This window comes from Nycticebus coucang, chromosome 7, assembly GCF_027406575.1.
Source record: "Nycticebus coucang isolate mNycCou1 chromosome 7, mNycCou1.pri, whole genome shotgun sequence".
NCBI lineage: Eukaryota > Metazoa > Chordata > Mammalia > Primates > Lorisidae > Nycticebus > Nycticebus coucang.
Genome location: NC_069786.1, coordinates 137583341 through 137597413, shown reverse-complemented (window position 1 = coordinate 137597413; position 14073 = coordinate 137583341). Strand labels below are relative to the sequence as shown.

The window sequence follows — 14073 nt, the reverse complement described above, 5'->3', positions numbered from 1 at the left end:
GCATGTGGCTCAGTGAGTAGGGCGCCAACACCATACACCAAGGATGACGGGTTCGAGCTCGGCCCCAGCCAATTGCAACAAAAAGATGGCCAGGTGTTGTGGTGAGTGCCTGTAGTCCCAGCTAGCTATTTGGGAGGTTGAGGCAGGAGAATCACTTGGGCTCAGAAGTTGGAGGTTGCTGTAAGCTGTGATGCCACAGCACTCTACCGAGGGTGATAAAGTAAGAGTCTGTCTCTAAAAAAAAAAAAAAAAAAAAAAAAAATAGCCAGGTGTTGTGGTGGGTACTGAGGTAGGGGGATCACTTTAGCCCAAGAGTTTGAGGCTACTGTGAGCTATGACGCCACAGCACTCTACCCAAGATGACAGACTGAGACTCTGCCTCAAATAAATAATAAATAAATAACAGCAGGTAACCCTCACTCCAATGTTGAGAGGTCAACACTCTGTGGCTGCCTCCACCCAGCCCGGCACTCAGACACCTGAATCACCTGGGATAGTGTACCCCACCCCCCTCCGGGGAAGGACCTCCAAGAAACGAACCACCTCCCTGTGCTTGCCAAAGCACCAGAAGTCAGTGGGCACAGTGCACAGCCCCCACCAGGAAGGTGGACCAGGCAGTGGGCAAGCCGGCCAGCACCCCCCACCAAGAACAGAATTCAGCACGAAGGGTCATTTTGCCCAAAACGGAAAAGGTCAGAGGGAATGGGTCAGCCAACACAGCTACCATGATCAGGAGACCCAACTCCCACCCCCAGGTTAAAATCTAAGGGAATCTTGCACATCCCCCACCCCAAAGGACTCAGCACCCACCATGAGAGGACTCAGACCCCCCCTCCCCAGGGAACTCAGCACCCCACAGTGCCACAGCCTCTCCCCCAGGGGACCTGGCAGGTGCACAGGTGAACTAAAATAAAATCTGACTGGACCCCTGTCCTGGCCAAAGGGATCCCTAAAACTCACTCAGACACCTGAATCACCTGGGATGGTGTACCCCAGCCCCCTCCAGGGAAGGAGCTCCACTAGCCATAAGAAAGGAGATCGGGGTGGCACCTGTGGCTCAAAGGGGTAGGCTGCCGGCCCCATGTGCTGGAGGTGGCCGGTTCAAACCCAGCCCCGGCCAAAAAAAAAAAAAAAGAAAGGAGATCAGACAAGCCTCATCTCACTCCCCCTTCCCCTCCTTAGAAATGTCCCCGATCGGGCGGCGCCTGTGGCTCAGTCCATAAGGCGCCGGCCCCATATACCAAGGGTGGTGGGTTCAAACCCAGCCCCGGCCGAACTGCAACCAAATAATAGCCGGGCGCTGTGGCGGGCGCCTGTAGTTCCAGCTACTCGGGAGGCTGAGGCAAGAGAATCGCCTAAGCCCAGGAGTTGGAGGTTGCTGTGAGCTGTGTGATGCCACGGCACTCTACCGAGGGCAATAAAGTGAAACTCTGTTTCTACAAAAAGAAAAAAAAAAAAGAAATGTCCCCTATGGCTCATTCATAGGCCTAATGCTATGCAAGACCTACCTCCAGGTCCTCAATATCACAATAAACCACCAGGGTCTGTCTGGACTTTGTCTCTGATTAACAGCTCCTTTATCTCAAGTGTTCCTTTTCACTGATTCTAGGTCTTTTAGACAAAGCCTAACTCTTTCAGCGGATTGTCAGCCAAAGAATCTTTAAACCCACCTATAACCTGTCTTCACCCTGATTCCCCACCCACCCACCACCACCCCCTTTAAAACATCCCACTTTTTTTTTTTGTCCTTGAGACACAGTCCCACTATGTTGCCCTCAGTAGAGTGCCATGCCGTCATAGCTCACAGCAACCTCAAACTCTTGGGCTTAAGTGATTCTTTTGCCTTAGCCTCCCAAGTAGCTAGGACTACAGGCACCCGCCACAATACCTGGCTATTTTTTTGTTACAGTTGTCATTGTTGTTCAGCTGGCCTGGGCTGGGTTCAAACCTACCAGCCTCAGTGCATGTGGCCAGCACCGTAAACATGTGCTATGGGCACCGAGCCCAAAATGTGCCACCTTTTTGGGTCAAACCACCTACCCACCCTCATTCCCCACCCAAACCTACTCCCCACCCTCCACACCCAGCCTACACCCACCCCTCTTCAAAATGTCCCACCTTTTGGGGTCAAACCACATATTGATTTATGACCTCACCAATAACCCGTCTCTCTCAAATGTATAAAACCAAACTGTAACCTCACCACCACAAGTCCACTTGGTCAAGGCTTCTTGGGTATGGTTCCGGGTCATGATCCTTAATTTCAGCTCAGAATAAACTTCCTTAGAGGTCAGGCGTGGTGGCTCATGCCTATAACCCCAGCACTCTGGGAGGCCAAGGCGGGTGGATTGCCTGAGCTCATAGGTTCAAGACTGAGATCAATACCCCCATCTCTAAAAATAAATAGCCGGGCATTGTGATGAGCACCTGTAGTCCCAGCTAGTCAGGAGCCTAAAGCAAGCCAATCCCTTGAGCCCAAGAGTTTGAGGTTGCTGTCAGCTATGACACCAAGGCCCTCTACTGAGGGTGACAAAGTGAAACTATGTCTCAAAAAAAAAATGTTAGCCGGGCCTTGTGGCGGGCACCTGTAGCCCCAGCTAATTGGAAGGCTAAGGCAAGAGAATTGCTTAAGCCTCAGAGTTTGAGGTTGCTGTGAGCAGTGATACAACAGCACTCTACTGAGGGCGACACAGTGAGACTGTGTCTCAAAAAAATAATAAATAAATAAACTTCCTTATTTTACAGAGTTTGCCTTCTTTTCCATCAACAAGATTGGCGCCCAGACATAAGGCTCAGAGAAGACTTAGAACCCCTAGAGAAGCAGCCGGAACTTGGTGCCCAGTACCAACATGGTCCATGGCCCCGTTTGGGCCCCCAACTCCAAGCTCCTCCCCTGGCAGAACTGGTAAGTCCTCCTGAGCTCCAGACCTCCCATTTTTGGTTGACAATCCTTTGTTAATTCTGAGCTGGTTCTTTTCTTAGGAGCCTAATTTTGATTTAGAGGTGTATTCTAAAAAGGTACATTGTCTCTTCTTCCCAAAATTAATCTAAATTGGCTTAAAAAATGGAAAAAATTCCTTTAAAATGAGATAAGACAAGGAGAATGACACCATCGGGTACCTCATTTGGTTTCTGGAGCCAACATTTGAGCTCAGTAGTTCAAGACCAGCCTGAGCAAGAGAGAGACCCCATCTCTACTAAAAAACAGAAAAACTAGCCAGGCCTTGTGGTGGGCGTCTGTAGTCTTAGCTACTACGGAGCCTGAGGCAAGAGGAACACTGGAACCCAGGAGTTTGAGGTTTCTGTGAGCTATGACACCACAGTACTCTACCCAAAGTGACAGAGATTGTCTCAAAAAATAAAAATAAAAAAATTAAAGAAAAGGGGCGGCGCCTGTGGCTCAGTCGGTAGGGCGCCGGCCCCATATACCGAGGGTGGCGGGTTCAAACCCGGCCCCGGCCAAACTGCAACCAAAAAATAGCCGGGCGTTGTGGCAGGCGCCTGTAGTCCCAGCTGCTCGGGAGGCTGAGGCAAGAGAATCGCTTAAGCCCAGGAGTTGGAGGTTGCTGTGAGCTGGGTGAGGCCACGGCACTCTACCGAGGGCCACAAAGTGAGACTCTGTCTCTACAAAAAAAAAAAAAAAAAAATTAAAGAAAAGAACGCTGATATACCTAAATTTAGTTTTGCTAAATCAACCTCAAACAGAATAGAAATTAAGGCTGGGTACAGTGGCTCACACCTGTAATCCTAGCACTCTGGGAGCCCAAGGCGGGTAGGTGGCCTTAGCACACAGGTTCCAGACCAGCATAAGCCAGAGCAAGATCTCAACTCTAAAAATAGCCAGGTATTGTGGTGGGTGCCTGTAGTCCCAGCTACTTGGGAGGTTAAGACAACAGAATCACTTTACCCCAAGAATTTGAGGTTACTGTGAGCTATGATGCCACCACACTCTACTAGGGGTGACAAAGTGAGACTCTTTCAAAAAAAAAAAAAAAAAGAATAGAAATTAATTACAGGGACTGAACTAATTGTTTTATGACTTTTTGTTTAAAACATTACTGATTCTCTTGCTTTGTCTTCCAAAGTTATGACAAATTTTGAGTAAACAGCAAGTTTACTTGATATCTCCAGGATTTAAAACTACTGAATCCCACCAGGTCCAACCTGTTATTTACTGCCAACACCCTACTACTGAACAGCCTACCTCTAGGTCCAGAGATCACTGTGGAGGAGGGGGTGTGTAAGATTATAAGGGCTGGAAGGGATGGAATTAGTTAAACACTCCTTTTTTTTTTTTTTTTTTTTTTTATAGAGACAGAGTTTCACTTTATTGCCCTCCGGTAGAGTGCCGTGGCGTCACACGGCTCACAGCAACCTCCAACTCCTGGGCTTATGCGATTCTCCTGCCTCAGCCTCCCGAGTAGCTGGGACTACAGGCGCCAGCCACAATGCCCGGCTATTTTTTTGTTGCAGTTTGGCTGGGGCTGGGTTTGAACCCGCCACCCTCGGCATATGGGGCCGGTGCCCTACTCACTGAGCCACAGGCGCCGCCCTTAGTTAAACACTCCTGAGCAAGTATGGGCACACAGAAGCCTAAACAAATACTTAATGAGACTTTGTATAGGAATCCATCCCAATCATAAAAAATTGTCCTGCTTCCCACAGACTTAAAGCTTCCTGAGTATGACTGTTCTCTTATGGGCTTTATACAAAGGGAGATATAACAAGAAATTCATCAGCCAGCTGAGGACAGCGACTCAGGCCTGTAATCCTAGCACTCTGGGAAGCTGAAGCAGGTGGGTTGCTTGAGCTCACGAGTTCAAGACTAGCCTGAGCCAAAGTGAGACTCCATCCCTAAAATATAGCCTGGCACTGTGGCAGGCGCCCGAAGTCCCAGACACTAGGGAGGCTGAGGCAAGAGGATCACTTGAGATCAAGAGTTTGAGGTTGCTGTGAGCCATGGTGCCACAGCAGTCTACCAAAAGTGACAATTTATCAGCCACCTTATGAGATTTTATATATATTTCTTCTTTTTCTTTTCTTTTATTTTGCAATTTTTGGCCGGGGCTGGGTTTGAACCCACCATCTCCGACAAATGGGGACGGCGCCCCTACTCCTTTGAGCCACAGGCGCCACCCTCATTTTTTTTTTTTTTTTTGCAGTTGGCCGGGGCTGGGTTTGAACCCGTTTTTGTTTGTTTTTTTTTTTTTTGAGACAGTCTCACTATGGTCAAGTGCTGTCATGTCACAGCTCACAGCAACCTCAAACTCTTGGGCTCAAGAGAGCCTCCTGCCTCAGCCTTGCAGCTGGGACTACAGGCCCCCACAATGCCCAGCTAATTTTTCTATTTTTAGTAAGGAAGGGGTCTGGCTTTTGCTCTAGCTGGTCTCGAAACCCTCACCTTAAGCTTGGCCTCCCAGAGTGCTGGGATTACAGGCGTGAGCCAATTCTTGTCTCCCTAAAATGTATAAATCAAACTATAACCCCACCACCAGGAGTCTACTTGGTGTGGCTCCGGGTCATGGTCCTCAATTCTGGCTCAGAATAAACCTCTTTAAATTATTTTACATGACTTGGCGCCCATAGCACGGCGCCAGCCACATAAACCGAAGTTGGCGGGTTCAAACCCAAACCAGGCCATCTGAAACAACGACAACTGCAACAAAAATGGGCATTGTGGTGGGCGCCTGTAATCCCAGCTACTTGGGAGGCTGAGGCAAGATAATTGCCTAAGCCCAAGAGCTGCAGGTTGCTGTGAGCTGTGACGCCACGCACTCCACTGAGGGTGACATAGTGGAATTCTGTCTCCAAAAATACATAAATAAACTATTTTACATGTCGCCACGCCCTGGACGCCCCTGCCCATTGCACACGGCAGGGGCAGTTACCCACACATACCCAGAACCGAGTTCGCGTTCCTGACCGCCGCGCGCACTACCCAGATCCGCGTCCCCGACCCGGGCGGCCGCGCGCACGTATCCACAAGAAGCACGAGTGCACGCTGCACGCAAGTTCTCAGACTCGCGTCCTCGCCCCTGGCTGCCCCGCGGAAGGGGCGGGGCGGCGTGCGCCTGCGCACTCGCACCCCCGCCTCTCAGTCAAGCGCCTCCCACTGGGGGTTCTGGACACCCCTCATGCCGACCCTTTCCGGAGGTCCCACCGCGGTACGCTGGGACTGGCAGCGGTGGGTAAAGGCCCAGTCCCTGGTCCTATTATGCGACCACCACTACCCGCACCCCCGGTCTCTGGCTCCCCAAAATTTCCGCTCTCCCCCCCACCCCGGGTATCTCCGGCTCCCTGGTGCTCCGCCCTTGAGGCTGACAGGTGGGAAAATTCACAAGGCAGACGCAGAACCCGCGAAAGGCCCGGGGCTGGGACTCAAGGGAGGGGCTCAGAGGAGTTGCGCGCGCCCTCACCCCGCCCTGGGCCCCTGTTGCTCCCGCCCTCAGGCCCAGGCAGCCCCCTCCTCCCGTGGCCTCCCAACCTTCAGTTAAGGGTTGCCTTGGTGTTCCCGTTTTGCTTTTCCAGCCTTCCCCCATCCCCGTGCCCTCATTTAAATCGTTAGAATGGGGCGGGCTCAGTGCCTCACGCCTGTAATCCAAATACTTGTGAGGCCGAGACGGTCGGATTGCCTTAGCTCAAGAGTTCCAGACCAGCCTGAGCTAGAGCAAGACCCCGTCTCTAAAAATAGCCTGCCGAGGCGAAACTTACTAAATGCAGAATACAAATGCCTACATACAGTAACTAAGAAAATGCCATGAAGGCTACATTGAACAGTTTGATGAGAATATTTCAGATTGTATATGAATCTCGCACATTGTACCCCTTGATTGCACTAATGTACACAGCTATGATTTAACAATAAAAAAAAAACTACAGCAAAAAAAAAAATTAAATAAATAAAAAAATAAAAATAGCCTGCCGGCTGGGAGCCTATAGCTCAACGGCTAGGGCGCAGGCCACATACATCAGGGCTGGCGGATTCAAACCTGGTCCGGGCCTGCCAAACAGCGACAAGTACAAGAAAATAGCCGGGCGTTGTGGCGGGCGCTTGTAGTCCCAGCTACTTGGGAGGCTGAGACAAGAGACTCGCTCGAGCCCAGGAGTCTGAGGTTGCTGTGAGCTGTGATGCTACAGCATTCTATGGAGGCGACAAAATGAGGCTCTGTCTCAAAAATAAATAGATAAATCATTAGAATAACACTGACGGTCAGGCTGTAGCATCCCCAGGCGCCTCTAGGATTTGCCCTTCAGCCCGGGGTCGCTGGCAGAGCAGACAGGAGGGCATCCCGGCGCGTTAGAGCGTGAAGATCTCTGACCCGAGGTGATGCTGCAGGCGTGCAGTTACTTTGCCAAGTGCTGGAGTCACCTGCCAAGTGGCACCGCGGAGCCTTAGGGGGGCAGCTGCACACCAGAACGCTGACGGGCCCTAGTGACAGGCCTCTCGGTCTTTAATCCGCTTCTTCACTCAAATGAGAACATGACAAGCGCATCATGCGCGAGTCTTCCCAGTCCATGGTGCATTCTGCCTTCAGATTAGCATCCTGGTAGGGAAAGGCCATTCCAGAGACTCCTACTGGCCTCTACCGTGTTGGCCCTACTTCCACCTGGCAGAGCCAGTTGCAGGTAGTCCGTTCACTCGGACTTTGGAGAACTGTAGAGGTGACCACAGAGGGGGTTGAGGACCCACTGAGACAGATGCTACTTATGATGACACCATCAGCCCTCACTCTAGGAGACCAGTGGCATCTTGGACCCCTGGATTTAGTAACAATTCATAAACAAAGACTACTGCCTACTCAAACCGCCACCCCCAAGAACGGGTTTTTCCTTTCCCAGGGCACCATCACCCTAGCAGATGGCTGCTAGGACCCTTGAGAATGTCTGGAGGAAAACAGCAAGTGCTGGCTCAGCGCAGGGAGCACAGTGGCTACCGAGCCAGCCACATACATGGAAGTTGGCGGGTTAAAACCCCGCCGGAGCCAGCTAAAACATTAACAACTACAACAAAAAATAGCCAGGTGTTGTGGCGGGCACCTGCAATTCCAACTATTTGAGAGGCTGAGGCAAGAGAATTGCTTAAGCCCAAGAGTTGAAGGTTGCTATGAGCTGTGACACCATGGCACTCTACCCAGGGTGACATAATGGGACTCGGTCTCAAAAAAAAAACAGCAAGTGCTGGGCGGCACCTGTGGCTCAGTCGGTAAAGTGCCGGCCCCCTATACCGAAGGTGGTGGGTTCAAACCCAACCTCAGCCGAACTGCAACAGGAAAATGGCCAGGCATTGTGGCGGGGCGCCTGTAGTCCCGGCTACTGGGGAGGCTGAGGCAAGAGAATCACCTAAGCCCAGGAGTTGGAGGTTGCTGTGAACTGTGTGACGCCACAGCACTCTACCAAGGGCGATAAAGTGAGACTCTGTCTCTACAAAAAAAAAAAAAAAAGAAAGAAAACAGCAAGTGCTGGCGGCAGTGTCACAGGGCATTTGCTCCAGAAGAGTCCAGGAAGGACTTGGGTGCGTGAATTGGTTTTCACAGGGCAAGTGGGGAAGAGGTTGTGACTCTCCACTCTGGTATCCATGTTGTCTCTGGACCCCATTAATACCACTCGAGGAGATGCCTTATAGGACCAGTCAGCTCCTGGTATGTCTACATTTACACTAAGTCCTAAGTGGAAGCCTAACCCCCAAACTAAATGTCATAAGGATGGGGCCCTGATCCCACAGGACCAGCTTCTTATAAGAGCTCTTTTCCCCTGCCCTCTCTGCCAGGCCAGCACACTGCAAGAATGCCACTGTCGGGCGCTGTGGCAGGCGCCTGTCGTTCCAGCTACTTGGGAGGCTGAGGCAAGAGAATCACTTAAAGTCCAGGAGTTGAAGGTTGGTGTGAGCTCTATCCAGGGTGACAGCTTGTGGCTCTGTCTCAAAAAAAAAGAATGCCACTGTCCGCAGTCCAGGAAGAAGCAGTGTTGCTGGCACCTTGATCTTAGACTTTCACAAATCCTATGAGCTTGGGGATCAATGTCTGCGGCTACAACATAGCGGAGACCCAGCACTGGCCACTGACCTTCCTGAGCACCCAACCAAGATGAGGCTGAGGGTCCTACCCAGGCCAGGGCCAGTGGGGCCCCCCAACACTTGTGCTACAATCACTGACACCACTTCAAGACTGAGCATGCCAATGAAACCTTAGACCTGTTTCCCAAAATTATGTACCGTCAAGTGTTTGTTCAAAAAAATACTTTATTAAACAATATATCCATAATCTATAACATGATCCAAAAATACAGATATACATCTTTACATTATTTAATAAAAAGATTTACAATATTATCTTTCCTTTACAAAGGGAACATAGATAATTCCTTGAAAATAAAATGTAACATTTATGTTAAAGCTGCATCATCTTTTTGGATGAAATGTGGTTAAAGGTGAACACCACAAAACACACAGGAAGAAAGAAACTTCATATAACTCTCTCCTGAGTGAGAACACTTTTCTTCCACTTTCCCTATTTTAAAATTCCTCTCAGCACAGGTAATGGAGACCAGTCACTGTCAATTAAGTTTAGGAAAATCTTTAATCTTCAATTCCCATAATAAATATCCCTCACTGTGTTTTTCTAACCTATGGGGACCTGAGCTCCAAGTCCCATGACAGGGCAGCCTCCTGGCTCTGTGGTCTCGGGTCCAGTTATTGCTCAGAGCAGTCCCTGCTGAGGGCCCTCCACTACAAGTCAGGAACCCAAGCGCAGCACAGCCACTAGGATGGTAGCGACTCAGAGCTGGCCGCTGTCCCATATCCCAGCAAACCCTCCCACCATCACTGGTCCACACAGCTCCTTCTTGCTACCTCAGGCCTAGTGGACACACCAGCCCTATGGCCCTGGCCAATACTGGTCTCAGGTACACCTGCCATGGGTCCCAGCCGGCACAGGACAGATGGTCACACAGATCTTGGCTTGGTGTCTGAGTCCCAGCAGCAGCACTAGCACATTAGCAGATTTGAGGGATTCAGCTTAGCAAACTTTGTTTTTAAATGCAGCCTGCCTTCTCTCACAGGAAACCGAGAGAATTTCCTCACACCACTGATAATACAGCCCTGAGAACAAGGAAGTCATTTTGTGTCTGAGCAAAACACTCCTTCCCTTATAGGTCAATCCCACAGCCTGGAGGAGCCACATCCTCAGCTGAAATAAAGCTGCAGAGTGACCTACTGGGACTAGCCAAGACCCCTCAACCCAAGAAATGAGCTGACTCCCCAGCACATCTGAGGCAGGCCTAGGGGACTGGTCCTAAACTCTGAATCACCCCCATCAAGGAGGCACCAGGCCTTCGGGGGTAAGGCCTGGACAGTGCAGGTAGCAGGGCCTGCGGTCCTGGCCAGGGCTGGAGCCGGCCAAGGGTCGCATGTATCTTGTTCACCTAAATGGCCGCTCCCAAGTCCTTCCACTCACAGACAATGCTAACAATTGAGAAAGGCATTCCAAGGAAGTTCCCCATTCTGTTCATGTTTTCTGTGTTTATTCCAAAACCATATGCATATTATTTGGGTAAACAGTAAAAACAGATAAGCACAGAAACTTTAACAAAGGTCAGAAGCAGTACCTGGGTAGTTCACAGTGACCAGCAGGATGATACACTGTTGCACACTAGACAGAAGCTGCTTGCACCAGAGCCAGACAATAGTGACACAGACTAGCCTCAGAAACCACACTGACGAACACCATTTCTTCGCAGGGATGACAGTGGGTGTGAATTGTTCAAAGGGAAATGCAAATACTAAATTAGCTTCTAAAGAATCTCCAAGCATCATCTCATTACAAGCTCTCTATACTTACCTATCCCTCTCCACAAAAATGGTAAAGAGTGAAGAGAAAATTTTTTCTACCATATTACACCCATATTAACAAGCTGTTATGAAAAAAACAAAATAAATGGGGCGGCACCTGTGGCTCAGTGAGTAGGTCTCTGACCCTGTATACCGAGGGTGGTGGGTTCAAGCCCGGCCCCGGCCAAATTGCAACAAAAAAATAGCCAGGCATTGTGGTGGGCACCTGTGGTCCCAGCTACTTGGGAGGCTAAGGCAAGAAAGTCACCTAAGCCCAGGAGCTGGAGGTTGCTGTGAGCTGTGATGCCACCACACTCTACCGAGGGCGATAAAGTAAGACTCTGTCTCTAAAAAAAAAAAAAAAAAAAAAAGGAAAGGAAAAAAAAATAAATGAACCACATTGCTAGTTTCATGGCCACAGCTGAGACTGAGGATTGTGTGAAGCCGTGAGGCCAGCTCACTCTGATGCCAGCCTGGCCTTCCTCCTCCTGAGTGGCAGGAAGGCATTGCCTCTTGGGAACCTGGCAAGGACTCCTTCAATAGCTGCTGAGCCTCCCACATACCTGCCTGGCACCTGCCACCTGAGAAAGACCTGTACATGCCCACCCACACATACCCACTGGCACCTGAGAGCAAGTCCTGCTCCCTCGGTCACTCCTAGGAAAGGACAGGCATTCCAGAATCATCCTCCAGGCCTAAACACGGCTGAGGATCAGACCTGGACACCACTCTGCCTGTGACCATTCTCCAGCATTCTCATTACCACTCAACTATCAGCTCCTTGCAGGGAGCAGCTCCAAGATACAGGGCTTCACAAGTTCCTTTCTAATTTATTTCCTCTCCTCAGTGAGATGCTAGAGAACGGAAGAGTAATACTCATGTGGCCATCAGCAGGAAATGAGTCCATCATTCCAATGGCCTGCTTCATAAAGAAAATGAAAGTTGGGTGGCACCTGTAGCTCAAGCAGTTAAGGCGCCAGCCACATACACCAGAGCTGGCGGGTTTGAATCCAGCCCAGGCCTGCTAAACAATGACAACTACAACCAAAAAACAGCCAGGCATTGTGGTGGGTGCCTGTAGTCCCAGCTACTTGGGAGGCTGAGGCAAGAGAATCGCTTAAGCCCAGGAGTTTGAGGTTGCTGTGAGCTGTGACTCCTCAGCACTCTACCCAGGGCGATAGCTTGAGGTTCTGTCTCAAAAAGAAAAAGAAAAGAAAATGAAACTTTTCTTAAGTTGGGAATTTCAGATCTCAATTCTCTCACAGATTTCTGTTTCTGGAGTAAGGACAGAGCCTTCTAACCTAAACGCATGCTATGGGATTTCAGAGTCTAAGGATGCTCAGAAGTCACACTTCAGGTACCACACAAATGTGCATTTCAGACCAAATATATGCATTTTTCCCACCTACTATAAAAAAGATGATTCAAAATTGTTTGGTGAATGCTGATTAAACAAAAAATACACTAGTTTCCTAACTTCATTCCAGAACTACTATTGTGACACAACAAATTCACAAGTCCTATGCATCATGGCAGTGCCTGGACACAAGTTGCCACCCGGCCACATGCAGCACAGGTGTGCAGTCAGCTCTAGTGGACTGGACTCACTTCACAGACACACAGACCCACAATCTTCATGCTGCTACAGTAATTTCATCTTCACAGTAAAAATGTCAGGAATTCCCAGAGAAACAGAACCCCGGCCCAGCTGTTACGCGTCTCTCACGGTGCTGGTCATGGTCACTGACAGGCCATTTGCTAATGAAGAGCTGTTTACTCTGGAAGGTAAATCCCCTGGACGGGGAGACTGAGTCCAAAGTAAAAAGGCAGTGCAGTAAGCCGCGGCCACCTCCTCCCGAGAGGGCCCCTCACCTGTCGCAGGCACGTGTCAGAAGGGTCCTCACTGAGAGTCCATGGTCACTGGAACCCGCGTCAGAGCTGAGTGTGCAGGGGGCACCTGGCAGTCTTGGCACTGGACCCCACACGTATGTCTGAGTGACAGATGTGCTAACAGTGGTGTCAGGGCATGTGGAGCCCACGCCACACACAACAGTCCTAGGAAACTGCTCATAGACTATAAAGGGTGATGGCTCCAGCTGCAAAGTGGTGGCAGTATACCAGGTTAAAATGCCTCTGCCCCAACAAGGCTGTGTCTGGCAGCCCAAGGCCCCTAGGGCTCTCTCAGCACCTGCCTCACTTGGTGCTGGAGGGGGTTTAAATAATGTCACTGTAATGAGTCCCTGTAAGACACTGCTCTGTACAGAGTACAGTGGTTTCTTGGGAAACATCCAAGTTACAACTGGCCACTGAGTTATTAAATATCAATTAAACAAGGTAGCTTTAAAATGGAAGGAAATATTGCAGCGTGAACCAGGGGCATGTGAACTTCCCCTTCCGGCTCTTTCTATTTCTTCTTCCTCTTCTCCTGGGTGCACCGTGGACAGAACCTATGGCAAGAAAGCACAATAATTGTTCCCACCAGCATGCACAACACCTACAGCTTCCCAGAGCTGCTGGACAGCACAGAGTGGGCAGCCTGGAGTCAGCACTGCCAGCAGGACAGCCAGGACGTGGAGAGCTCTGCCCGGCATATCTGCTTTGAAGCTGGCAGACACACACCAGTCAGCAAAGCTGCCCTTGCACATGAGCACTCTCCTGGTACAAGTCGACTGCTCCTCCCTGAGTGACACCAGGACACTGCTGCCCACTGTGGCCATCTGTGGGGTCAGGTAATAAAGGGCTCAGATCATGGGGGAACAGGCAGGCCACAGACCCCAGGCCCCAGCACCTCTTAGCTGGGCCCTGGAACCTGCGTGTTTCACAAGTGCTCAATGGTGACCCTGGCCCAAGAAGGCTCAGACTCAGGGCTCTGCTCTTGACCAGTCCTGAATAACAGCAGCCATTCATGAAACAAGGGGACATTCTAGCAGGTCCCGTGTGGGAGGCAGCTGATTCACATGACCCAGACTCCCAGCAGGCATGAGCTGTGCCCACAACACTCCCCAGAGCCAAGAGCCCTAGGACCCAGCCTACCCTACAATCAGGTGTCTGCCAAGAAAGTTCCAAACTTAGGGAACAAGGAAGAGCCTATACACCTGGTGACATACAGAAAGGCACAGCGAAACCCCCATGTCTCTTACGTACCCACCCTGTGTCCTGCCTCTCACTGGGACACAGCATGGCTCTGTGCACCTACAAGTACACAAGACTGCCCCTCCCTTCCCAGTGCCCACTGGACTGTCCACTGA

The 14073-nt window shown here is 50.4% G+C and overlaps 2 protein-coding genes across 4 annotated transcripts in view; both read right to left on the bottom strand.

Moving 5' to 3' along the window:
• The window catches only part of D2HGDH (D-2-hydroxyglutarate dehydrogenase), a 45890-nt gene extending 39836 nt beyond the window's left edge, over window positions 1–6054 (bottom strand). Inside the window, exon 1 of one of the 3 annotated variants that reach the window (XM_053597235.1) lies at window positions 5899–6054. The gene's annotated coding sequence lies outside the window, so the exon portion shown is untranslated. The remainder of the gene's footprint in view (window positions 1–5898) is intronic. The other 2 variants (XM_053597233.1, XM_053597236.1) reach the window with 2 other exon arrangements.
• A 3164-nt stretch (window positions 6055–9218) lies between these two features.
• Window positions 9219–14073, bottom strand: part of ING5 (inhibitor of growth family member 5) — a 31518-nt gene continuing 26663 nt past the window's right edge. Inside the window, exon 8 of the mRNA XM_053597263.1 lies at window positions 9219–13272. Within this exon, the coding sequence (XP_053453238.1) occupies window positions 13230–13272 (43 nt within the window). The 3' untranslated portion in view covers window positions 9219–13229. The remainder of the gene's footprint in view (window positions 13273–14073) is intronic.